The sequence below is a fragment of the Rhamphochromis sp. 'chilingali' genome (assembly GCF_963969265.1).
Source record: "Rhamphochromis sp. 'chilingali' genome assembly, chromosome: 6".
NCBI lineage: Eukaryota > Metazoa > Chordata > Actinopteri > Cichliformes > Cichlidae > Rhamphochromis > Rhamphochromis sp. 'chilingali'.
This window is the reverse complement of record NC_137933.1, coordinates 3,403,095-3,430,237: the sequence shown is the minus strand read 5'-3', so window position 1 is coordinate 3,430,237 and position 27,143 is coordinate 3,403,095. Positions and strand designations below refer to the sequence as shown.

Here is a 27,143-nt window from a genome sequence, read left to right as displayed (position 1 = left end):
TGTGTGTGTGTGTGTGTGTGTGTGTGTAGTAACTTCTGCCCTTCTAGTACTTCAGTCCTTGCTTAGCTTTTAACTGAATCCACTCTATCCATATATTGGGCCATTATCAGTCTGCTTCAGGCTCAGGCCCACTGTTTAACAAACTGTAGTCCAGTCACATCGTTTAAAGTAGTTTTAACAGCAGTTTTATTTATTACTGTGGTTCCAGCCCCCAGATTGACACATGTGCTCATGCAGTCAGTTCTTTCTGCATCTGAAGCTAATTTGTCTTTTTAGCAAACCTGCAACCATTTCTTTCCAAAAGTCTCGTTGGTTTCTTTGACCACTTTGATCTTCTCTGTGAATGCCAGCTACGATTTCTTAGAGACATTAAAAAGAGTCTGATGGAAGAATCTGTTATTCAAGTTTTAAGACCACTACAAAGCTGCTTAGATGAGTCCATGGTTGCTTTGTTACAAAGTTTGGGTCAAAGTATTTATAAACCACAGTGCCGCAATCACGCCTCGCCGCCTTACAGTCTGTGCTCTCTCTGCTGTTGTGTTATGTGTCAGGCTGTGTGCTGGAAAGCTAAAGCCAGCTGCATGTGTACAGCAACCGTGTGTGAAAAGTGGTCAATATAGAGAAGCTGTAAAGCATGTACATGCAAACAGCGTCGGGTCTGCCGTGATATGTTTACAATGGGACTTCTGCTCCTGAATCTCTGTGCACAGCGTCTGCAGACCGGAAGTCACTTCATCTTTACGCAGGACTGTAAGCTGTCATCTGTGAGGCGTGAGCGTTTTTTGTTTTTATCATAGTTCATGGTGGAGAATAGCTGCTCACATATGTATGTGGACCTGAATGTCGACAATCCACAAATTGGGCATGCTGGTAGGCCGCTCTCGTCAGAAGTAAATGCAAATAAATCTGCCCAGGCATCATTAAATGTTCTATTTTCTTCAGATATTTTTCTTTTCTTAAATTTCTCCATACTTGGCCTACCTGGGATTGAAAGTCTCGATAAATGTGTGGCGTTTGGAGGGGGGGTATACCGGCTTCCGCGAGTGTGACTCTTATTTTGAGCGACAAAAAATAACAAAATATCATTTTATTTTTATATTTAAAGATCATGATAATCTTCCAGAACTTTTAGAACTACAAGTTAAAAAAGAACTAACACAAATAAAATACACTTCAGCTAAAAACTTACAATTTATTTTCCCAAACCATGGAGCCGCAGTATAAAGACTAAAAAGCTCCGGAGCCGCATGTTGCCGACCCCTGGTCTGACCCAACCCTAATCCTTACTGTAGAAATGCAAAGCAGCCTCTTTAGAACCTTTAACCTGGGATGTCCTTGTGTTCATGCTCTTTTTTAACATGTTGGGGTGGCTGTAGCTTAGGAGGTAGAGCAGATCATCTACATCTTCTTCTTCCTGTTAAAAGGGAGTTTTTCCTTCCCACTGTCACCAAAGTGCTTGCTCATAGGGGGTCATATGATTGTTGGGTTTTTCTCTGTATGTATTATTGTACGATCTACTATGCAATATAAAGCGCATTGAGGCGACTGTTGTTGTGATTTGGCGCTATATAAATAAAATTGAATTGAATTGAATTGAATGTCAATGCTTGGAGTAATGCTGCATTGTCAAGCTGAAAAAGCAAGGAAAAGTGGGATTTGCAGGGACTTCTAAATCAGTTTGTGAAAAAAAAGAGCCCAGTGTGTTTCACTGTAACATAAGATAATCAGTCTTCAAGTCTCATTCACCCATTCATACAAGCGCTTGTTTTTCTGTGTTTAAGTGCTTTCAACCTAACATTCACACTCCGATGGATGCATCAGAGAACAACTTGGGGTTAGTATCCTGCCCAAGGACATCCGGCGTGCAGACTGGGATTACACCACCAACCTTCGGATTAGCAGATGACGTGTGCCTGAGCTACAGCCACCCCCAACAAACAAAGGCTGGCTATCTTACAAAATTTAAATGCACACATTTAAACTGAATACTAATGCTAACCTTGTTTTTACTACTACTCTTACTTTACTAGTATCTCAGTGGAAACAAAATTATGAACCTCAATCTTTTTTAGCTGGAAATAATTCAGCCTCACTTTTTTGATTGATTAATGAACTAATTAATTCAAAGCCATCTTGCTCTCTTAGATACTTTTGTTTCAGTTTTTGTGATTTTTATCTGTGAAAAGCGCTATATAAATAAATTTTACTTACTTACTTACTTACTTTTTTATTTATTCAGAATTTTTCCTGCTCTTGCCATAGCAGTGCTTCTGGCTTATATTGTCATCTTACGTCTACTCTCTGCACTTTTCATGCTGATTTCTTTTTGATGACTGATGTTTATTTCACGATTCCCACATTGGCATTGAACTCTGCTGTTGCTCCCTTTCCTATTCTGGCCCACTTGTCAACCAATCAGCATTCATCAGACACATCTGTCATCTACTTCCAGCAATGCACAGTTAGGATTTTGTAGGACTGCACAGAAGTAGTCCTCCAAATGATTTTACTGTAGACCAAGAGAAACACTGGTCTACACTAGGCCCGGGGCCCAGAATTGGCCCGGGATTGACTCTAATGGGTTTGGAAAATTTGAAGGAGGGCCAAAGATATTTAACAGCTTTTTCTGCTAATAAAGACCTCCCTCGTGGCCATTCACACTACACCGCAGTAATTGAGTAAAACACTATCAGATAACAGAAATGTTCCTGTTTTCAAATTTACATCTGAAAAGTCTTGCTGAAAAATGTTTTCATTTTTTTTATTTACTACAGCAGCATTTCAGTGTCTGCTGTAGACTGGCTGCACAGTCACAATGTCATGTGTCATGTACTTTTTGTGGTAGTCACAAGCCCAGATAATCGAGAGCCAATATAAAATCAAATAGAGTGACCCTCTGGTAAAGGGCGCGGATAAAACTAACAAAAAAACCCAAAAGTGTTTTATTTGTAGATGTCTAAGGATTATCATGGTTTTTTGAAACTTTTGTTTTTTTTGTTTGTTTGTTTTTAACCATGCAGCCTGTAAGTACTGCTGACTTAGTCGTCTTATTAGTTTATCCAGCAGTGGAGGGTTAAACAAAGCTTCTTATAGACAAAAACCCAACAATCATATGACCCCCTATGAGCAAGCACTTTGGCGACAGTGGGAAGGAAAAACTCCCTTTTAACAGGAAGAAACCTCCAGCAGAACCAGGCTCAGGGAGGGGCGGGGCCATCTGCTGCGACCGGTTGGGGTGAGAGAAGGAAGACAGGATAAAAGACATGCTGAGGAAGAGAGACAGAGGTTAATAACAGATATGATTCAATGCAGAGAGGTCTATTAACACATAGTGAGTGAAGAAGAAACACTCAAAGCATCATGGGAATCCCTCAGCAGCCTATGCCTATTGCAGCATAACTAAGGGAGGATTTGGCATTTAGTTTTTCCCAGTTTAGTTCTGGTTAGTTTCGCCTCAGTGTGCGTCTGCCTTTTGTTTTGTACCTTTTCCCAGCCACAAATAAACAGCTTGCCTTTTGTTAAATTATAGTTTGTTCCAAGTGTGTACATTTGTGTCTTCTTCCCCCCTCCACACGGTCTGCCAGTGCAAACCGTGACATGATTATAAAGGTTAGTTTCTGTCATTTTAAAATGTTTGCAACTCAAACTTCATGGTTATGACCATTGCCAAGGGAAAGCAGCTACAAATCTCTATATTCGAGACTGTAATAGACTAAGTCTGTTTGACTCCAGCTGTCTGTCATGTGCAGTTAGGTAGAAGGTTCAAATAGCAAAAAGGCTTCCAGCACAAGCAGTTGACTTCAGGCTATTGGAGTGTAAATGAGTTTCCTAAAGCTCAGGTTGTCTGTGAGAAATACTGTATTCTTGTTTCATGTTTGGCCTCTGTGTCAGTTGCACAGGAAAATGTTCTCTACTGGCTTATTTACAGTGTGTGGTTAGTGTAAGTAGCACTGGCATCATCACAGCAGCAGCTGATGTTATTGTTTTTACACTAATTTAAAGTACGTGCAGTAGGTGAAACTCAGATGGTTGGTTTTCAGTGTGTGTTTAATATTTGTCTGAGCTGGTAGGATGCCACTCTTTCTCTCACAGCAAAGGTAAGTCACCCAGCTGATGAGTGCAACCATCCGCCATCATGACTGACACCTTCCCTGTCAACCGCAAAGATAACAATGAAGACATCCTAAGCTCCCCCTGCCCTTCAAATACTGCAGACACTAAAATAAAGGAATGTGTGCCCTTGATTGACAGTGAAAGAAAGCCTCTGCTAAATTTAATTCAAAGAGCAATTAAAACTGTTTGCAGAAAGTGTATTTAATGCATTTCATCTGCTCTAATGGCTCCGAGCACTAACTCCATGCTTTAGTTTCACAGGTGATCAGCATACCCCTAATCTATTTATGTCACAGACATTTCAGCCGCAGAGAACATTGCTCTTTGGGCTTCCTCTCGCCCTGTTTTTCTTGCTTTTTCAGATGAATATTCAAGTCATGCAAATCAAAGCAAATTAATGTGTTCATTACCGAACTCTGCATGTTCTCTCAGGTACTTAAAAACTCCAAGAAAGTCTTTGTGATAGAAAGCATTGTTCGGAGATGACGAGAAAAGGCTTTTTGACAATTGTTATACCCAGCAAGAAATGTAATATTTTGAGAAAAGAAAATATAATGCAGAGTTTCTTAAATTGTATGTTGTTTCAGGAGACATTCAGGATGTTCTGCATTGGGTTTGCAGAACATTTGGTGACGTTACACTGCACATTAACAGAACATTCTTAGTAAAGGACATTGCCTTGTAATGTCCCAGGAATACTGCCTGTTGGTCACCATACTGTATCCTTAGTTACAGTATCTTTGGCTCATTTAACTTTCTTCACAATACATTCTTGTGTCATCTAAAATATCATACAGACAACTGAACTGCCGAAACTATTATGCACAGTCCTCAAAATAACCCCTTCTGTGTGTGTGTGTGTGTGTGTGTGTGTGTGTGTGTGTGTGTGTGTGTGTGTGTGTGTGTGTGTGTGTGTGTGCGTGTGTGTGCACGCGCGCTTGTGTAAATAAATAAAAGAAAAAAGAAATGCTCCCTCTCCTTCTCTCCACCTCAGGTCACGCATTCACTTTCAAAAGAGCAGCCAGAGGAAGAGAAGGCATTTAAAGCCAGCAAGTGAATTTTAGTCCCCACAGAAGTTCTTCCATGTGATTGGGTTGTACAATAGAAACCTGATAGATGTGGCTGTGTGCGTGAGGCAGAATCGAGTTAATGAGGTTTATCTGTAGAAGTCGCTGGAATGATGTAATCTCCTGAAAACTGTCAATCATCCCCAAAGTTGGGCCAAACTTTGGGACTGCATCAGACACTACGTTCGGTGGAATAATGACTGGCTAGTCACATAAATCTAAATATAACTTGTGTTTAGTGTCAGGTTTAGTTTTTTAACATGCAGTTTAGCTTCAGCCATGACATAATGATCGCCATGGAGATGTTTGAGGCAACATGTTTTCCAGCATGTCTGATCTGTTGGTGTTGTCGTTGAAAAATAATTGGCTATAAATTAATTATCATGGAAATCAGTTGATAATTATCAAGAGATTATTTGTGTCCTCAGTTGCCTTTTTTAAAAACACAGAATTAGGATTCATGTTGGAGACTGGAAGTTAAACCCTGCATGAGAGGACTGTGTCTCATTAATGTATTTCCTCCGATAATCGTACTGTTTGTGTGGTTATGTGTGTGCTTGTGGCCTGTTATGATTAATAATTTGCACAGGTTTGGTTAAAATCAGAAGCTCCGTAGCAATTCCTTCTTTTATTTCTCAGTTTCAGCCAGTGTTGCTTTCCCTATCATAATTGAACACTGAGTAACCACCACAGTTGGGACTTTTCTTTGTTTTTTGATTTACTTATGAGGTGATAGTCTTGTTGGATCAGCCAGCCTAGCCTAGGTTACAGGTAACAGACTGCTAAATTGACATTTTTCTGTAAAATCTGGACTCCAAATCTTGTTTTAATCGATTCAGTGTCATTCGTCCTGTGAATAAGTAAACAGAGGTTTTAGGAATCTTTAAGGATTTGAAGGGTGTTGCTGTTTCCCTTAAGATCTCCTTCACCTCGTATAGGTTTGCACTTTTTGCTTTTGGTGTGATCATTGCACCTATTTTGCCCACAAAAGGAATGAATTGTAACAAGAGTTTGACATTTCCTCCATTTGCAGGTTGTTGGTCTTGCCATTTTTGAAAGTGGTCTTGAGAAAAACATCTCCAGGTTTTCTGAAGGTCGTTTAAAGTTTTTTGATTGGAAGCTCCTCTCTGTTTTCTCAGTCCACTCCTTGGTTTCCTTCTAATTTTTAGAGCAATTTAAAAAAAAAATGCCACTTCAAACTGACCTATGAATCATTCAAGCTTAAAATGGCAACTCTAGAAATGAATCAATGCTTTGTTGACATATAACAGAAGCCAACAAAGGACCGATTTCAAATTCTATTCTTTTGCGCCGCAGCAACCTGTCAACACCAAAGATAGCTCAGTCTGAAAGGTACAAATTAGTGTTTTTTTCAACAAAAAGGTGATTTCCAAAGAGCAGATAGATGAAAACTTGACGCCTCAGTACAGTGAGTACTTAAAATGGTTTTGCAACCCTTTCCAAATTGGTAAAAGTCAAACGTTTGCTTCTCAGGAGGTTCTTCAGATTGTGTTTGTGTTGCTTTCTGACATTTTTGAGCCAACTTCTCTCTGGCACGTTTTCAGGTGTGTTGCGAAATCAGTTTTACCCCGGTTCTTTTTATTCCTCGAGCATCCAGAGATGGCACCAGACTCAGTAGTCATTTTCACAAAACCTTTATTCATCTTTACTCATCTTTACTGGCCATGGTAAAACCTTCCCCATACTTCAGAAACAAAAACAAAAAACAAAACAAAACAAAAACAAAAATCTGCTAGTTTCACTCATTTAAACTCTGGCTGCAGGATTCTGTTCACCCCTGCTATCATGTTCCCCAAAATAATACTAATTCAGTCGTCTATGTATCAGTTCTCAACCCACTCAATAAACCAGACAGGATGATGGTAACAGTGTTACCTACTTAAAATTGTGTTTGATCTTAATTACGTGTGTGTGTGTCTGTGTGTTAGTCGGGTTAATACATTTTCTGTTTTTATGTATCCTTTTATGTACACTCCCCCTTTTTTCTGAAACAAAACTCCGTTCACTCCAAATTTTGTTTCAGAAACATCTAAATGGCACAGCTAAACCCCAAATGCTTGCAGGTTACCATAGGCAACCGCGCTGAGTGTTGTCAACCCCTTCTACAAATACCCTCTTTTAATGTGTAACACTTTGTGTATGATTTTTTGTTATCTCTGGTGCATATTATCTGCATGTGTGGTGTCACCTTTCCATTTTGCTAACAGTACACTTGCATACCTCAGTGCTTGTCTTCCTCCCCCTTTTGTGGTGGTCTGGACACTGTGTCAATCCTCCACTTCCAGGCAGTCGTTTGTCTCCCCGGATTCCTTAACCCAATTTGATTCCCCCCACTAAAACAGCAGCCTCAGCCCTCCACTTCTCCTTTCTCTCCGTTCTTCTCTCCCACTTTTCAGTCCAATGGCAGTCAGTTTTCTTCAGCTTTGTCCCGTGTCTCTCTTTGTCCCACTGTCTCTTTCATTGCCATCTCACTCCAAACATGGCAAGTGTCAAACTCAGACAGTCTTCTCAAAAGTCCTTCACACACAGTGAGGTTGCAGCTTGCTGGAAACGCATCTCCATCCATCCAATCTAGATGGTGGTTCTTCTCTTTCTGATGCCGTTTGCCCACAGCGCTGCTGGACCTCTCTGCTCAGGACTCTGGTATTGTCTCTTGGACTCCTGTCCACTGTTGATGTTCATACTCGTGCTTCTGAAACTGCACTCTGTGTCTTCAGGGAGAGATCAGCTTCCTTGGAGCTTGCTTGTTCAGGATGAGGACGGGAAGCTGCAAAACCATTCAGCCAAAAATTCTGGCTGGGTGTTTCTATTTTTTTCTAATGATTTTAACCTATAATTTTCTTCCGACTGCTGCCCGTGGAGAATTGATCCAGGTCCGTTCCCCACCTGTAATCGACAGACTGAGAGACTTTCATTATTCACTGTGACTGCATATATTTTCATCACTAACCCTAAAGCAACACATCTCCACTCATTTTGTTTTAAACTCTGACTTTAAACCCCAAAAATAAAATTTTTATTTGTTCTTAACCGCAAACACAAAAATCTTCTTGATGTTGTTGTTAATTATTTTCATCCACAGCACTCCAAATTATGTTTTCTTTTGTGTCCAGCAGGGGAAGAAGGTGACCTCTACTATCACTGCTTCCCCCAGTTGGAGACAATTTCCCACTCATACTTCCACACTTTTTATTTTCTTTGTTTTCATGATTTTCTTTCTCTCTTTTTTTTACCCCATTGTTTTATACCCACACATTAACCTGTTAACTCACTCCTCCAACCTCATTTTCCTATCACCCCAACAGCTCTCATACAGTCAGCAATCAAATTCTCCATTCATCCTTGAGTACTTGATCACCTTTAAATGTCACTATTAGTTTTATCAATTTATTTATCATTACTTTAACACTAATCCACTTTTTAATTTGCTTTATTTACTTTAGTTCATTTTTTCCTATTTGATCACTAGGATTGCTTACCTTTTAATCATGTGAGCTAGCTCTCTGTTCGCCTCGTTTCACGATCTCAGCTCTGCCAATTCCTCTCTGGGCCTCGAGCAAATCCCGGGTTTCACGGCACCAAAACTGTTGCGAAATCAGTTTTACCCCGGTTCTTTTTATTCCTCGAGCATCCAGAGATGGCACCGGACTCAGTAGTCATTTTCACAAAACCTTTATTCATCTTTACTCATCTTTACTCATCTTCATTTATCTTTACTCTTCTTCATTTATCCTCATTTAAGCATGCATCTTCTAGAAGGGAAGACTTGCCAGGCCGGTGTGTCCCTCTGCAAATCTTCACTCCTTTGTCTGTGAAACACAGTTTTATAGAAGTGACCCTATCATAAACCCCCCCACGGTGTGCTGCAAACTCTGTGTCTGTGTCTATGTGCACGAGCACATGAATGCCTACATGTGCGCGTTCCCATGTGTCTGTGAGTGCTCGTGAGTGACTGTGTACGCATACCTGTGTGTATGTGTGTGCACATGAGTGAGTGTGCATGTGGATGTGTGCGCGTGACAGTTAAAACACTGTGGGTTTAGGTGACTCCCTAGGTCATAAAACCCATCTCCCTTCCAGACCACAGTTATCCAGTCACAAATGTTGAGACCCCCACCCAAACATTCTCTGGGGAATTTCCACTCAGCATTAACTCCTCTCTGTTTTACTTTCACAGTTCAAGTGGGGGAGGGGTCTCCTACAATCTACTCCTAAGTTCACGACACAGTGAGGCCTTTATTATATTGAGGGCAGTGTCAGTATCTCTACAATAGCTCTACATTCTATGTTAACACATTTCTAAACTCTAAAATCAGCTAAACATTCCTACAGGTGATTTCTTTATTCAGCAGGACTGCCAGAAATCAGGCCTGGATGTGGCTAGTGGAACTCGGGTTTCCAAAAAATGAAATGAAATAAAAATGTAATGAGGGGGAAATTACTTTTTCACATAAGGACAGGTAGGTTTGACATTTTTCCTTTAAAAAATGCAGTTTTTGGTTATTCAGGTTATCGTTCTTTAATAATAAAATTGTTTGATGACCTGAAATATAGAAGTTTGATTTAAAAGTATGGAAAAGTTTAAGAAATCATAAAGGGGGCAAACACAACACTGTATATAAACTGTCGGCAACAAGTGCAGCACAGATTGGTTCCCATGAAATTAAAGCCGTGTCACATACAATCTAATGATCAAAAATGCTCTAAACATCTGTTGTGACTTGTCTTTTGTGTCTTTATTGTAGTACAATTTTATTCACACAGTATTCAATTCAATTCAATTTTATTTATATAATCACAAATCACAACAAAAGTTGCCTCAAGGCGCTTTATGTTGTACAGTAGATCGCACAATAATAGATACAGAGAAAAACCCAACAGTCATATGACCCCCCTATAAGCAAGCACTTTGGTGACAGTGGGAAGGAAAAACTCCCTTTTTCCTGTCAGTACTCTTGCTGCAGCATTTTGGATTAGCTGAAGGCTTTTCAGTGAGTTTTTTGGACATCCTGATAATAATGAATTACAGTAGTCCAGCCTGGAAGTAATAAATGCATGAACTAGTTTTTCAGCGTCACTCTGAGACAGGATATTTCTAACTTTAGAGATGTTGCACAAATGGAAGAAAGCAGTCTTACATATTTGTTTAATATGTGCGTTGAAGGACATGTCCTGGTCAAAAATGACTCCAAGGTTCCTCACAGTGTTACTGGAGGCCAAGGTAATGCCATCCAGAGTAAGAATCTGCTTAGATACCATATTTCTAAGATTTTCAGGGCCGAGTACAATAACCTCAGTTTGATCTGAATTAAGAAGCAGAAAGTTAGCGGCCATCCAGGTCTTTATGTCTTTAAGATATTCCTGCAGTTTAACTCATTGGTGTGTGTTATCTGGCTTCATGGACAGATAGAGCTGGGTGTCATCTGCATAGCAGTGTAAATGTATGCTATGTCTTCTAATGATGCTGCCTAAGGGAAGCATGTATAATGTAAATAGAATTGGTCCTAGTACTGAACCCTGTGGAACTCCATAATTAACCTCAGTGTGTGAAGAGGACTCTCCATTTACATGCACAAACTGGAGTCTATTAGATAGATATGATACAAACCACTGCAGTGCAGTACCTGTAATACCTACAGCATGTTCTAATCGCTCTAATAGGATATTATGGTCGACAGTATCGAATGCTGCACCAAGGTCTAGCAGGACAAGCACAGAGATGAGTCCACTGTCAGAGGCCATAAGAAGATCATTTGTAACCTTCACTAAAGCTGTTTCTGTGCTGTGATGAGCTCTGAAACCTGACTGAAACTCTTCAAATAAACCATTCCTCTGCAGATGATCTGTTAGCTGTTTGACAACTACTCTTTCAAGGATGTTTGATATAAAGGAAGGTTGGAGATTGGCCTATAATTAGCTAAGACTGCTGGGTCCAGAGATGCTTTTTGAGTAAAGGTGTAACTACAGCCAGCTTGAAGGCCTGTGGTACATAGCCGATCATTAGAGATAGGTTGATCATATTTAAGATCGAAGAATTAATTAATGGCAGGACTTCTTTGAGCAGTTTTGTAGGAATGGGGTCTAAAAGACACGTTGATGGTTTGGAGGAAGTAATTATTGAAGTTAACTCAGAAAGATCAATTGGAGAAAAAGAGTCTAACTTAACATCAATGGTACTAAGAGTAGCTGTAGATAATATTACATCTGTGGGATGATTATTGGTAATTTTTTCTCTAATGATAAAAATTTTATTTGTGAAGAAGTTCATGAAGTCATTACTAGTTAACGTTAAAAGGTGTCAGCTGGTGATCAGCTGATCACGGGGCCGGGTTTAAAAGAGACGCCACCCACCTGTTCGCCGCTCAGACATCGTTCTCTTCATGTCAGGAGCTCCGAAACTTTGCCGACGTCAGTCTCCGCCTGATTCAGCAACTGTGAGTGTTTTTCCCTTCAATTCTTTTTCTCATCTCGGCTCCGCTCGCTCTCCGTCTGTAACGCCAGTTCCGAAGCCACGCTTCGTGCACTGATCGTTACTAGAATAACTGCGTGTCTGTTCCAACCCACCGCTAGCCTTCGCCGCGTTTGGATCTAGCCAGCATGCCACACGGGCACGCCGAATTACTGTGTGTAATTCGCCCGATCATGACAGGATGTCTGAGCCACATATAGACCCAGCGGAATTCGAACGGCTGAAAGCCGAAGTACTATATCTTCGCGGTGTGGTGGATCGGATGAGCACAAAAATGGAGTCTCTCACCGAAACTGTCCTCCAACTTTCCACTTCCGTCACCTCACTGCAACGTCAGCCAGCACCGGTGAGCGCGGAGCCCCGGATCGGACTACCAGATAAGTGGAATGGAGTTGATGGCCAGCCTGATGGTTTGCTCGCCACTTTAGACATGCTGTTTGAATGTCAGCCCACTAAATACGCCACCGCCCGTGCAAAAGTTGCAATGTTAACCTCTCTCTTGTCTGGCCAGGCTCAGGAATGGGCCGCGGCTCTCTACAACAAGGATGTCAAACTCAAATACACAGTGGGCCAAAATTCAAAACTTAAACAAGGTTGCGGGCTTACATTAATATTTATTGAAAAAAAAATCTTCCTCCAGATTTAAGAATGAATCTCTTCTTATGGACTCAAACAAGTTTTGCTGAAAAACTGAATATGGAACAAGCAAAGCTTAATACTAAACAATATATATATTAGCTGTATAATACCAGTAGGCCAGCTCTAATAGTAATTTGGTGTGGCTTCGCGGGCCAAATGTAATTAGGCCCGCGGGCCAGAGTTTGACACCTATGCTCTACAACAATAAATCTGCAGCTTGCAATGACTATGCCCTGTTTGTGGAGGAATTAAAAAAGACGTTTGTTCCCCCGAGCAGTGAAGTGGAGTCACAGCTGCTTCATTTACGCCAGGGCAGTCGACCCGTCTGTCACTTTGCCTCCCAATTCCATACCCTGGCCGCTAAGCTAAAGTGGGGAGACGCTTCTCTACGCTCCATTTTTCTGGAGGGACTGGCTGATTACATCCGAGATGAGATGACCGGCTGTGAGGCCCCAAAAACTCTGGATGAGGCCGTGGACCAACGAGTGATGTCGCGGCCTCGCCACACCCCTCGGGCCTTCAAACCCTTCCAGCCTCAGAGGGCCACGTCTTCCCAGCCTCCTCCCCCCTCTGAAGGAGCCACTGCTAGCCCAAGCAGTACATCCAGCGAGGAGCCCATGCAGCTGGGTAGACTCTCCAAAGAAGAGAGAGAGAGATGCTGGCATGAGGGTCTCTGCGCCTACTGTGGATCAGCTCGACACCGTCGTCCCCAGTGCCCGCTACGTCCGGGAAACGATGACGCCAGGTAGACTGCCGGGGAGTCCCACCTGGCCCTTCACACTCCTCTGACCCCTCTCGTTTTCTGTTACCAGTAATATTTCACCTGAAACACCAACAGTTCTCATCTGAAGCCCTCCTGGACACCGGAGCCGCTGAGAACTTCATCGACCAAAAACTAGCCTCTCGACTTTGCATTCCGTTAACTTCCGTTGATCGATTTCTCCCGGTGACCTCAGTAGATGGGCGACCCCTCCAACCCTACCCGATCCTGTTCCAGACCCAGCCGGTTCGCATGTCTATTGGGGATCATCAGGAGGAGGTCCGGTTTCTAGTAGTCTCGGCTACTTCCTCTCCTCTCATCCTTGGATACCCCTGGTTCCGTCAACATGACCCCCACATCTCCTGGTCTTCCTGCCAGATCCTGGATTGGGGTCCCCAGTGTCCACGCCGCTGCCTTCTCTCTCGGACCCAAAAGAACTCAAAGTCAGAAGAGGCCTCACCCCCGGAGCCCATTGATCTGGATAAGATCCCTCCGGCTTACCACAACCTATCTGAGGTCTTCAGTAAGAGGCGAGCCTCTACTCTACCTCCTCATCGCTCCTACGACATAGCCATTGAGCTCCTCCCGGGAGCGGTCCCCCCTCGTGGTCGCCTGTTCTTTCTGTCACCCGCAGAGAATAAGGCCATGGAGGAGTACGTTGCTGAGGCTCTCCAACAGGGCTTTATTCGCCCTTCTACCTCTCCTGCTGCTGCTGGATTCTTCTTTGTCAAGAAGAAAGATGGCAGGCTCTGCCCCTGTATAGATTATCAGGGCTTGAATAAAGTCACTGTCAAGAACCGCCATCCTCTTCCTCTGCTATCCACCGCACTCGATTCCCTCTCCCAGGCCTGCATCTTCACCAAGCTAGACCTACGCAGCGCCTACAATTTGGTGCGCATTAGGGAAGGGGACGAATGGAAGATGGCCTTCATCACCCCTAACGGGCACCGGGAGTACCTGGTGATGCCCTTCGGCCTCTGCAACAGCCCTGCTGTCTTCCAACATCTGATCAACGATGTCTTGCGGGATATGCTAGGCCGGTGGGTGTTTGCTTATCTAGACGACATCTTGATCAACTCCCGCACCGAAGTGGACCATATTCACCATGTGAGGGCCGTGCTGAGCAGGCTGCTTGAGTACCAGCTGTTCTGCAAACTGAAGTGTGCTTTCCATCAGCAGTCCACCACCTTCCTAGGCTTCACCATCTCCTCCGATGGCCTGACCATGGACCCGCAAAAGGTCCAAGCCGTGACCCAGTGGCCTCAGCCCTCCAGCCTTAAGCAGCTACAGAGCTTCCTGGGCTTTGCCAATTTCTTTCGGCGCTTTATCCGTAACTTCAGCACCGTTGTCGCCCCACTGACATCCCTCACCAAACCAGCTAACCTGCCTAAGCCCTCCTGCCTCTCCCCAGGTGCAAAACAGGCATTCCAAGACCTTATCCACCGGTTCACTATGGCCCCCGTCCTGCTCCACCCTGATCCTGCCAGAGATTTTTGTGGTGGAGGTGGATGCCTCCGATGTTGGCGCTGGCGCCGTCCTTTCTCAACACGACCCGGATGGAAAACTTCACCCATGCTGCTATTTCTCAAGGAAATTTTCTCCCACGCAGCAACGGTACGGTGTCGGAGACCGAGAACTCCTGGCCATCAAGTGGGCCTTAGAAGAGTGGCGGCATTGGCTCCTGGGAGCGAAAGACCCTTTTCTGATCTGGACTGATCATCAGAACCTGATCCATATTCGTTCTGCCAAGCAGCTCAACCCAAGGCAGGCCCGTTGGGCAACAAACTATTTCTCCAGGCTAAATGATGATCCTATAAATTTGTGACACGCCATTTCCTCTCCAGCTTAAGAGTCATCTGCTTTAGGCTACGTGTTTGAGAATTATACCACGGAGTCAGGTACTTCTGATTAGAGACCTTAGTTTTCACTGGCGCTACAGTATCCAGAGTCGTACGTAGTGAGGAGGTAAAATTATTAACAAGATGATCGACCTCTGTTGGAGTAGCGTTCAGATAGCTGCTCTGCTCTGTGTTGGTACAGGGCATTGAAGATGATAACAGTGGGTGGATTATATTCTTAAACTTAGTTACAGCACTTTCAGAAAGACATCTACTGTGATAAAGTCTACTCTCCACTGCTGTGTAATCAATTATTGTAAATGTAAATGTTATCAGGAAATGATCAGACAGGAGAGGGTTTTCAGGAAACACTGTTAAATGTTCAGTTTCTATGCCATATGTTAAAACAAGATCTAGAGTGTGATTAAAGTGGTGGGTGGGTTCTTTTACATTTTGAGAGAAGCCAATTGAGTCTAATAACAGATTAAATGCCATGTTGAGGCTGTCATTTTTAGCATCTACATGGATGTTAAAATCACCCACAATAATTATTTTATCTGAGCTCAGAACTAAATCAGATATAAAGTCTGAGAAATCAGACAAACTCTGTGTAAGGCCCAGGTGGACGATAGATGATAACAAGTAAGACTGGTTTCTGAGTTTCACAGCTGGGGTGGACGAGGCTAAGCATCAGGCTTTCAAATGAATTAAAAGTCTGTCTTGGTCTTTCATTAATTAATAGGCTGGTGTGAAAAATTGCTGCCACACCGCCCCCTCAGCCTGTGCTTTGAGATTTCTGGTAGTTAGAATGACTCGGGGGTGTTGATTCATTTAAACTAACATAATCATCCTGCTGCAACCAGGTTTCTGTAAGGCAGAGTAAATCAATTTGTTGATCAATTATTAAGTCATGTACTAACAGAGACTTGGAGGAGAGAGACCTAATATTTAATAATCCACATTTCACTGTTTTACTCTTTGGTTCAGATGTGGATACTGTATTGTTCTTTCTTTGTAATTGTTTATGTTTAAGTTGTTTGTTGCTGGTTTTTAGTTTGTTTTTTGTCTTTTTGGAAGCTGACACAGTCTCTATGGAGATGGGGGGTTTTTCGGGGGGGGGGGGGGGGGGTAGCAGGAGGAGAGAAGCTGCAGAGAGGAGTGTAAGACTGCAACTCTGCTTCTTGGTCCCAACTCTGGATAGTCATATTTTGGGGGGTTTAATAATCCATATTTCTAGAAATGAGAGCTGCTCCATCCAAAGTGGGATGGATGCCGTCTCTCCTAACAAGACCAGGTTTCCTCCAGAAGGTTTGCCAATTATCTATGAAGCAGTACTTCGTATCACTTGAATGCTCAAACATGACACATGTTACGTGACACTTCGAGTGCATTTGTAATTGGCCACATGCTGATTGGAAAAGCATGGGAGGAAATTATACACATTACAGAATAAAGTCCGCAGCAGGAGGCTGAAATGAAAATGTGCAAAAACAAAATCAGGAGTTGCTTTTCGAACTGATATAAAACTGGCATTTTTTAACTGTCACACCTTGATTCTTCATCTTTTCTCACCCATTTTCATCCTTCTTTGTTAAAAACATTTCTCAAATCCTCAAGGAATACAATGTAGAGTTATCTGTTATCACGAGTGGGAATACGAACTCAAGAAATCTGGAAAAAGGCAAATCTATCCATTACACATGTCACTGAAAATGGCAGCTTTATCTATTGTTACCTGCAGTGTCATCAAATCCGGGACATCTCAGCTAATGGGCATATATGGTTGGATATGTACACTCATCATAGCCATGAATGTCATAGTCATTTTGGGCTTTTTATGGTTTCTTTGCACTGTTCTTTTTCCATGATTGTACAACATATATCCTTGATGACTTAAAAAAAAAGGGAGTGGATGTACAATTTATTTTGGATTTTCTATAATCTGCACAGGGTCAAAATTATATACCGGTATTTGTTTAAATATATACAAATATAAATATACACTCATTAAGGTGCTGCTTAAGATTCTATATTTCTAAATAACTGCAAATTACAAATCGTTTTCAAATAGACTGTACCAGCTGTCAGGAATGGTGGTAGAGGAATCATCCTGTGGGGCTCTTTTACTACCAGTGGCACGAGGACATTGAACAAAGTGGATTAAAAAATAAAAAGGACTACTTTCAGATTCTTCAACTTCACCTCAAATTAACAGCTAGACAGCTGAAACTTGGACCCGATTGGGGATTCAAAAAAGACAAGGATTCTAAATACACATCTTGTTGCTTAAAAAGCATCTCTAGACCCAGCAGTCTTATAGGCCAATCTCCAACCTTCATATCAAACATCCTTGAAAGAGTAGTTGTCAAACAGCTAACAGATCATCTGCAGAGGCTTGTTTGTTTCAGTCAGGTTTCAGAGCTCATCACAGCACAGAAACAGCTTTAGTGAAGGTTACAAATGATCTTCTTATGGCCTCTGACAGTGGACTCATCTCTGTGCTTGTCCTGCTAGACCTCAGTGTAGTATGACATTGTGAGGAACCTTGGAGTCATTTTTGACCAGGACATGTCGTTCAATGCACATATTAAACAAATATGTAAGACTGCTTTCTTCCATTTGTGCAACATCTCTAAAATTAGAAATATCCTGTCTCAGAGTGACGCTGAAAAACTAGTTCCAGGCTGGACGACTGTAATTCATTATTATCAGGATGTCCAGAAAACTCGCTGAAAAGCCTTCAGCTGATCCAAAATGCTGCAGCAAGAGTCCTGACAGGGACTAGAAAGAGAGCAGATTTCTCCTGTTTTGGCTTCCTGTTAAATCCAGAATCCAAAATCCTGCTCCTCACATACAAGGTCTTAAATAATCAGGCCCCATCTTATCTTAATGACCTTGTAGCACCATATCACCCTATTAGAGCACTTTGCTCTCGCTCTGCAGGCCTACTTGTTGTTCCTAGAGTTATGAACCCGTGACAGAGTCCAGGTTTGGGTTTTTTCTTTTTTGTTTGTTTGGTTTTTGCAGCAGTCGCAGTTAAACAGACAGATGTTTGAAAAGTCATCTTGTGAAATATTGTATCTTGCTGGCACTCTGAAAAGAAGTAGAGTGAAATACGCACAGCTTAGCATGATCATTTCCTATGTTGAACTATAACCTTCAGATTTTGACTTACACGGTTTTTGCTTGTATTTACAAGTTGAAGTGTTTTCTTTAGTTAAAGAAAAGGTCATAGATTAGTTTTTTAAAAATGAAAAATAATATTTAATGAACGAAATGAAGAATAAGTTATACATTGGGAAGGTTTTACCTAAAAATCATTTAATCTCTGTCTGTGTTTAGTACTTATGTTAGACCTCTAACTGTTATCTAATGTCAACAAGTGAGAATAGTTCAGTGTGAGTGTTGGGTACTGTTTTAATCAGTTACTTTAAAAAAGAAATCTTTTTTGTCAGTGTAAGGTCAATGACATATGGGGATATTAATTGTTAGTATTTAATTAATATAAAACATTTAACCTCCAAATCCCCCACACACTGACTTCTGAGAAAAGTTGAAAATATATTTAATCAGACATTCGGGTTATTTCAGTATCTTCATTCTGCCCGGGTCACTTACAAGCACACAGCTGGAGGCACTGACTGATAAGACCATAAATCATGTTGCCAGTGGATCATTTGGCCATAGGGAATAGATTAACTCTCAGGTGCAGTTTTCACCCTCGTGAAGTTCATTTAGTGATATACAGAAAGCACTAATGAGCCAGACCATGTTTTTGCATATATTAGGTGATATTAGTACCTCTGGGAGTTTACTGAAGCCCACTGTACAAGCTGTTAGCACAGGATGGATGAGACAAAGTAGCATGCGTGGTCTTTGACGGCTGTCTGAAATGACAGAAGGTGTCTGATGGGAACAGGAGGAGATTATTCAATTTGAATATCTAGTTTCTTTAATCATCTCTTTGCAAGAGCCTGATATTATTTCCTGTTTGCTTCTCTGTCCCAGCTGAATTCCCCGGGCCTGCTGACTATGCCCCAAAGCTCCACCTCCAGTGAGGATGAGATGGCCCAGAGCTTTTCCGACTACTCTGATGATTGTGCCTCCGAGAGCTCCCGCGAAGAAACAATCTATGAGACTATAAGGGCCACTGCAGAGCCATCGCAGAACCGCATGGACGACATTCACACGAACTCACTGGTTATCCGTCTCTTGATCCCTGACTTGCAGCAGACAGTGAGTATCTGTGAAGGATGAGAACAGAGCTTTTGAGAGTGCTGATGTTAACCTCGTAGCATCCACCAGCTCACCCGCATCTAGGGTAGGGTTAGGCAAACATCCACCTCTTTTTTTGTTAAAATTTTCATTTTTTTGGGACGCCAGAGCTCAAAGCGTTTAACAGAACAATATTAATGTTAACATTAACGTATGAGATTTCATCAGTAAGGGAAACGACCTCGACCCTAACCCTAGATGGGATGCCAGTAACCCGATAAATGTTTCGAATTGATCATGTTTGTGACTGTGTGAAATATTAACGTGACTGATGAACATAAACTTGCGACTTGATATGTACTGGAAATGAATGCTGTGTATTCTAACACCTTCTAACCTCTTTTGTGATCTAAAAGCTTTTATTGAAAGCTGGCTTGCAGTAAACTCAAACGCAATGATGCCATTAATGTGTGAGACCTGCAGGAAAGGTACAGTCGGTGGCATTTCAGTTGTGGCTTACAAACAGTGTCACCATGCATTAAACAGATAGGAATCTTTATAAAAATTGATAATGCAGGCAGAAAGAAACAGGTGCATTTCCAGATGTTAAAGGTTTTACAGTGATCCAAATGTGCTTCACTGCACTCTGCTCACTCCAACTCCAACAACGAAATCACTGGCATTTCTGAGAGGGTGAATATTCTTTAAGGGTCCTTTCATGTATAAAGTAGTATCCCTATTAGCTGGTGTATATATCATCTGTTGTATATACCTGGAGAGATAAAAGAAATTTGCAGGAAATGTGCAAAGACATTTGCCAAAACTTGAAAAACACATACACCTGTTAGCACATTCCATCGGTTTGCTGTTTTATCTTATTTTATACTCATTATAAGACTCCTCTAGCATGATAATATAACACATCCTTATCTCTTCCATTTGTGTGAGATTAACCTTTAAGCAAATGGATGTTTTCAGAGGAAGCAAAGGAGTGTAATCTCAGCCTTGGAGGCTTTCTGCTGTTTAAAGTAGGCTTACCAGTAATCTTTCACTCATTTACAGTTTTAAAGTCGGGGACTTAAACGAGCTCTGGCCATCAAGAATCATAATATGATATTAGTTGGTCTGTGACTGTTGAATGGGAGACGTGTAGCAGGTTGTTATATATAGCTGCATATGTGTAAGAGTGTGTATCAAAAGTTAAGGTGGGTCATGAGGTGGGCGGGGCTATTTGGAAAATTAGTGAAGAAAAGCGTTTACTGGATTAGGTGCTTGGTGAGAGTCACACTACAACATTTAATGACACAGTTTGCCCTTAGAACTCAAATACTGATTATACAATTTAATATTGCTGTGCAGTTTATAATAGAAGATGATGAACCCAGATGTGGGAGCCAAAAGGAGAAAGTAAATGAATGTTAGATTGTCCTTCCATTTCCTATTAATATGTAAATGAATAGCAGGTAGATGAATAGCTGAAAGTAAATGATGCCTAATTAATCTTATTTTTAGGCCCTTATTTCATATTCCACATTAAAGCTGCGAGCAGCAGTAGGACCGTGGCATCGCGCCTGCTGCCGTGTACGTGTGCCGGGCTCGACTCACTCGAGATGTTTGTTGCAGTCTTTCAGAAAATTCTAATTTGTCTGTTTCATAAACAAGGCACACTTCCTGTGCCTGCTAGACATTGTACAAGAACACATGTTAAGTTTATGTCACAGTGTTGTACACTGAGTGTGTGACCAGCTGCATCTCTGTGCGGGATGGAAGCGGGATGCAACATAACTTATTACATATTTAACATATTTTTGATACATTTTCATCCTTTGGTGAGCCAACTCCAAAAATATTTCATTCCTTGTTCACTGAATGACAATAAAATGTCTGTCTGTCAATCTTAAATTTAAAATGTCTCATAAGGTTTTTGGCTGTTTCAGCCTCAAACACAGACAAACCTACCACATGGCCTGCCTCATGGTTTCACACACCCACTAATATATATATAAGTGGGTGTATAATATATAATAATGATAATAATGTTATGATTTTCTAAAATCCTACCCCTCAATTACAGCTTCCTTTTTCGTGCCATGCTACTAGAGCCGCCATTAAATGAAAAGCCATCATTTTTACACAAAGGCATCATCAAGGCTGGAAGTTTATACAGACCTCTTTCTAAGTGGATGTGGTCAGCCTGTGAGGAATAATACTCAAAGCAAAAACATTTCCTATTCCCACTCGGTGCTGCTCTGGCTGTCGGTGCCTATTTGTTGGGACTTTGATCAAATGTAAAGTTTGGGACAGATTAGAAATGCGTGTTTAAGTTAGCAAAACACTGAGGCCATTTGAAAAAACTGAGTTTACTCAAAGTTGTTCCAACTCTTTAAGGCTTTCCTGACCAAATTTCAGATGGTTCTGGTAAATCAAGCAGGACTGATTCACTTAAACCATGCTGTAAATTAAATAATCTGTTAAACTCAGGCACTTTTAAAGATTCTAAAGTAAATGGTAAATGGCCTGTATTTATATAGCGCTTTACTAGTCCCTAAGGACCCCAAAGCGCTTTACATATCCAGTCATCCACCCATTCACACACACATTCACACACTGGTGATGGCAAGCTACAATGTAGCCACAGCCACCCTGGGGCGCACTGACAGAGGCGAGGCTGCCGGACACTGGCGCCACCGGGTCCTCTGACCACCACCAGTAGGCAACGGGTGAAGTGTCTTGCCCAAGGACACAACGACCGAGACTGTCCAAGCCGGGGCTCGAACCGGCAACCTTCCGATTACAAGGCGAACTCCCAACTCTTGAGCCACGAAAGTAAAAATCTGAATATAATCAGGTTATGTGTTCAGCATGTTACCATGGATTTAGCCAGGTCAAAAGAGAGTTACTTTCATGACACAGAAAATTCTCACAACTCGCAAGCCAATAACTGTCACGGTCCAGGGTGTATTATTATTGATCTTTGTTGTTATCTGGCGCTTCACTGCAATTGTGATGGTTTCTCTAGTTCTTAGGTTTTGGTCCCTGTACTCCCGTGTGTAGTTTCAAGTCCGTGTCCTTGAGCCAGTTGTATTTCCTGTTTTACTTAAAAGGTGTCCCAGGTCATGTGTTCTGTTTTGTTTCCCTGTTGTCTTGTATAGTTAGATTGTTACCCTGTGTGTATTTTTAGTGTGTGGTTACCTCTGTTCTTCGTCGGAGCGTCTGCGTGTCATTCTGTGTATCGTCCCCGGTGTTTCTCTGTTTCTTCTCTAAGAATTACCCAATAGGCAAAGAGAGCTTAGATGGAGTCGGGTAGGAGACTTGCCCAGCTCTAACTGATACTGAGTCCCTATGGGAGACGAACCTGGTCCCTTTGAAGGCATGTTTACCAGGGTGGCCCTGGTGCACCTTCACACCGGTTAAATTCAAATTCAAATTCAAATTTTATTTGTCACGTACACAGTCATACACAGTACGATATGTAGTGAAATGCTTGGACAACTGCTCGTGACCTAAAGAAAACACAAAAGGAAAAGGCTATGAATAAGATGGGAAATAAATATGAAAAATTAAAAAGGGTAAATTTAACTAGGAAGGAATAAAATATAAATTAAGGTTAAAAATGAAATAACTGTACAACACAAATTAGAATGAAGGGTAAATTTAACTGGGAGAATAAGATAAAATATATAAATTAAAGTTGAAAATAAAATAACTGTACAACAAAATACACAATATAGAACTATATAAGAATGTATGAAGAAATATAAATAAATATATACACAATAACAGCAGCGTGATTTAAGTAATGAAGTGAAACAATGTCCAGAAAGTCCAGTGTGTGTGTAAGAACTGTATGTGTGGGTCAGTACTGTGTGGTGTGTGATTGAGAGACCGTATCGCCGGTTATCTACGGCTCTCTAAATTGGTGCGCTTGGTAAATAACTGGGTTACATTTAGTGGCCTTGAAAACCAAGTTAACTGTTAATTTTAAGGTTAGCGTAACCTGTAAGAGCCCTTCGAGTGATGTTATAAGAATATGCAGGTTTTATGCTTCACTGTTCAAAAAAGTTAAAAAGGGAATGTCCACAATTTAGACTTTTTGAATACAGGGCGTGTTACTAAAAGCAGTTCAGCAGGAACAAAGCAAAAGCCACATCAAATCATAATAATCACACAATCAAATCGGTGGACTTATCTCATTAACCTACTCTGAGATTATGCTGATTTTATTCTGATGTGAGAGACGAGACAGGTTGGACAGAGTGGGCATGCCTTGGCCACGACGTGCCTATCTCTGTGTGGATATAATCCAATAAGATTCCAAGTTCTTGGAAGTTGTAATCCAGTAGGACCAAAACCTCAAAGTGTAAAATTTGTCATCTAATGTTGTCGCTATGACTGTCCAAACAGTCATATGTGCGTGAAAGACTATCACACAAACGCTTCACAGCAAATGATCAACTCAGTTTAACTTAACTACTGGACCTGACTGACCATCCAGTTAGTCCCAATTCTAAGTTTGTGTGATTGTTTAAGGAAAAAAGTCACCAAGTTATTCTCCTGTTGACCAACGTTCCCTCTAAGCTGCACGCGTGCGCATTTGCGCACTGCTGGTTTCTGCAGCAGAAAATCTGCGTTGCGCACAAAAATAAATAAATAAATCTAACCTGAAATACTTTAACAATTCTGTTTTGCAGTGTGAGTCAGTAAGTGACTGGCTGCTCCTGTATGGGATTAGAACGATGCCGCCTTATCCCATAGTCCAGCCAATGATGCGATTCACATTCGTATATACACAGCTAATCAACATCGTTGACAGGCTATGACAGCGTCCTTATGTGCCGACACCGGTGTTTAGCTAGCAAAGCGGCTGATGTGGAGTGAAGCCACGTTAACGACACCGTGTACAACCACTGGAGATGTGAGCAGGACAGACGGAACAATTGACGGAAAAAGTGTGGACTTTATACCAGTTTTTAAATTGTGTTGATCGGCCACGTAAAACCCCGTTAAGTGTTACGTCAAACGCTATTTCCATCATGGGATTAGGATGTTACCTGGCAGCACTGTGGCACAGTGGTTAGCACTGTTGCCGCACAGCAAGAAGGTCCTGAGTTCAATTCCACCATCAGGCCGGGGTCTTTCTGTGTGGAGTTTGCATGTTCTCCCCGTGTTTGCGTGGGTTCTCTCCGGGTACTCCGGCTTCCTCCCACCGTCCAAAGACATGCAGCTTGTGGGGATAGGTTAATTGGATAATCCAAATTGTCACTAGGTGTGAATGTGCGAATGAATGTGAGTGCAAATGGTCTGTCAGTCTGTCCCTGTGTGTTGGCCCTGCAACAGACTGGCAACCTGTCCAGGGTGTACCCCGCCTCTCGCCCTATGACAGCTGGGATAGGCTCCAGCGCCCCCCGCGACCCTGAAAAGGATAAGCGGAAGTGAATGGATGGATGGATTAGAAGTGTAGGTGGTCGAAGAGTATAAATACCTCAGTGTCCACCTGGACAACAGACTAGACTGGAGACTGATCAGTGAAGCTATCTACAAGAAGAGTCAGAGCAGACTGTACTTCCTGAGGAAGCTTGGGTCCTTCAATAAGTGTGTTGTGGAGAGTCTTCTTAAATCACCTGCTGGGGTAGCAGCATCAGAGCCAGGGACTTAAAACGGCTCAAAAACCTGATGAAGAACACTGCTTCTGTCCTACTGTGGAACCAGTGGAGATGATGGTGCAAAGAGGGATTCTTCACAAAATCAAAAAAAAAAGAAAATTACGGACAACCCTGAGCATCCTCTTCATGAGTCAGTTTACAGCAGCAGAGTGTCTTCAGACCTGCTGTAATACAGGAAATGCTTCCTGCCCACAGCCATCAGCACCTACAACAACTCATTGAAGAATCCTGGATTAAATTAGTTATGACAATATTTAAGTCACAAGTCATGAGGACTCACACAAAAGTAAAGGATATAAAATAGAAAACAATAAATAAAATAAATCACCCCCCCCCCCCCCCCCCCCCCCCCAAAAAAAAAGAAAGATTCTACTTTTAAAATCGTTCTGGTAAACAGTGACTCCACAGAGTTTTGTTTGTTTTACATGAACAGTGGGAACTGTGACTTTAGCTGTTAGCTTTTCATAAACTGCAGCGTTGGTACATTTACACTGTGGGTCAGTATGGTGCTGCTTGTTCTTTAAAGCTCTGTGAGAACTATGTGCATACAGTACAAGCAGCCTACATCCTCACTGACCATGTACCACATGTAGGCGACCTTAACTGTACATAGATGCAGCCTTCCTTTCATTCACAGTGAGAATCTGTAAGTAAACGTCGTCATAAAAGACTGCCAGTGTGAATGTGAAAGAGCAGCTAGGTGCTTCTGGAGTCTGTGCAGTAGTTTGAGTTTGCTCTGAACTGCAGCTCTTTGCTTGATGCGTGCATGTCCTTGAGGAATAATAGCTTTTTATTGGATGCACATGTGTAAAAGGACAAAGGAGTAAAAGGGACCAAAGATGGCGGGGCTGCTGCTTGGCAAAGCTCTATCTTCAGCCACTTGATGTTCCTCTCCTGAGTTTCGTTCCTTTCGGTCTCATTTGTAATGCCCTTTTATGCTGCACATTGAGTTTGTACAATCCAGTGGATTGAAATGTACAGTGATGAAATAAACTCATGACCCGTTGACGTAATTATCAAAGTGAAAAGAACTGCAGCATAAAATATGTATGTGCATGTTCACATGTACACTAAGCTCTCTCACGAGTATGCACTAGTGCTTCTGATTTCACATTCATCAGTGAGTACTCAGTGGTGCCACTTGATCACATGATTGAGTCACACAGTCCGCTTGGAAATCAAAATCAAGTGAATAATTCAAGCTAACACAAACACACACTTGCTCACAGACACGTGAGGCAGGCTCCTGAAAACTGTGCTCGTTCATATCATTTCTGAGTGAAAAGACTAGAAGCAGGAGAAAAAGAGATCCAGACTTTGTCTAAAATATTTAACAGTGTAATAATCTCTGTCACGCTGCAATTTATCCAAAAAAGTCTAAAAGTCAGCTGCAGCAATGTATAATGTTTCAAAAGAACCAACATCTTGGACAAGAAAAGGCAGGTGTAGGGAGTGACAACATTTCCTCTTTCCCACATGCTTTTCTGTGTTCTTGGTTCTTCCACAATCTTCACACTGTTCTTCTCTTACAAGCTTTCTTTTCTCACTTTATTTCATCCATCTCCACTGTCATTCAATGCCAGTACACAGTTCTTACATCCAGACAGAGACAACATCTTTTCAAAGTTAATTTCTGCTAAAAATTCAGAGGCTGGACTCAGTGACAAGCAAAGCGAGCTTTCCAAACATGGTTGGTTTGAATGCTTGGACCACAGGAGACGACGGGTTTGTGAACACCAGAAAGCCGCTGTGGAGATATGCTTAGTCTAACTGTCATTAACTCAGACACCAGCACCATCAAATGTGTGTTGACAAGAGGAGTAACCAATAAGATGATTTTACCTAGTCGGGTGCCATGTAAAGCAGTTGCTGCAGCAAATGCTCACTGTTTGAAATTATCTTTTCAAATATTCTGTATTTGTGGTCTGGGTCACTATCAGTTCTGGCCACTGTGGATCATGCTAATTTCACAGTCAGGTGGGTGCCAGTGGAGATGATAACAGATTAGGTTTTCACCAATTTCAATGGTCACAACCAAAGTAGCAAAGATGACACAAAATACTAAGGGATCTTATTTCTGTTTAAGCTAGTTTTTAAAAAGCTAGGACTCCCTACAACCTCCTGCAGGGCATCCAGTCATGAGAGTAAGCCAGTGTAATGAAGGTTCACTGACGGGAGAATTTACTTGGTTTTGATGACAGGTGAAATTAAGCATCACAAAGGACCAAGGATCAAACCTGAGAATGTCACTGAACACATCCTCAACACCAGCACATCATTTCTTCTGGAGCTCGTCTTGTCACATCTTTAAAATAATATGTTTTGCATCTTTACCATCAGTTATTGACGCCCAGGGTT

At 41.8% G+C, this 27,143-nt stretch overlaps 1 protein-coding gene across 1 annotated transcript in view; it reads left to right on the top strand.

The window, feature by feature from the left end:
* Positions 1 to 27,143, top strand: part of LOC308397835 (SH3 and multiple ankyrin repeat domains protein 2-like) — a 320,516-nt gene that overhangs the window by 84,974 nt on the left and 208,399 nt on the right. Inside the window, exon 2 of the mRNA XM_080884021.1 lies at positions 18,916 to 19,143. Coding sequence (XP_080740147.1) covers positions 18,940 to 19,143 — 204 coding nt within the window. The 5' untranslated portion in view covers positions 18,916 to 18,939. The remainder of the gene's footprint in view (positions 1 to 18,915; positions 19,144 to 27,143) is intronic.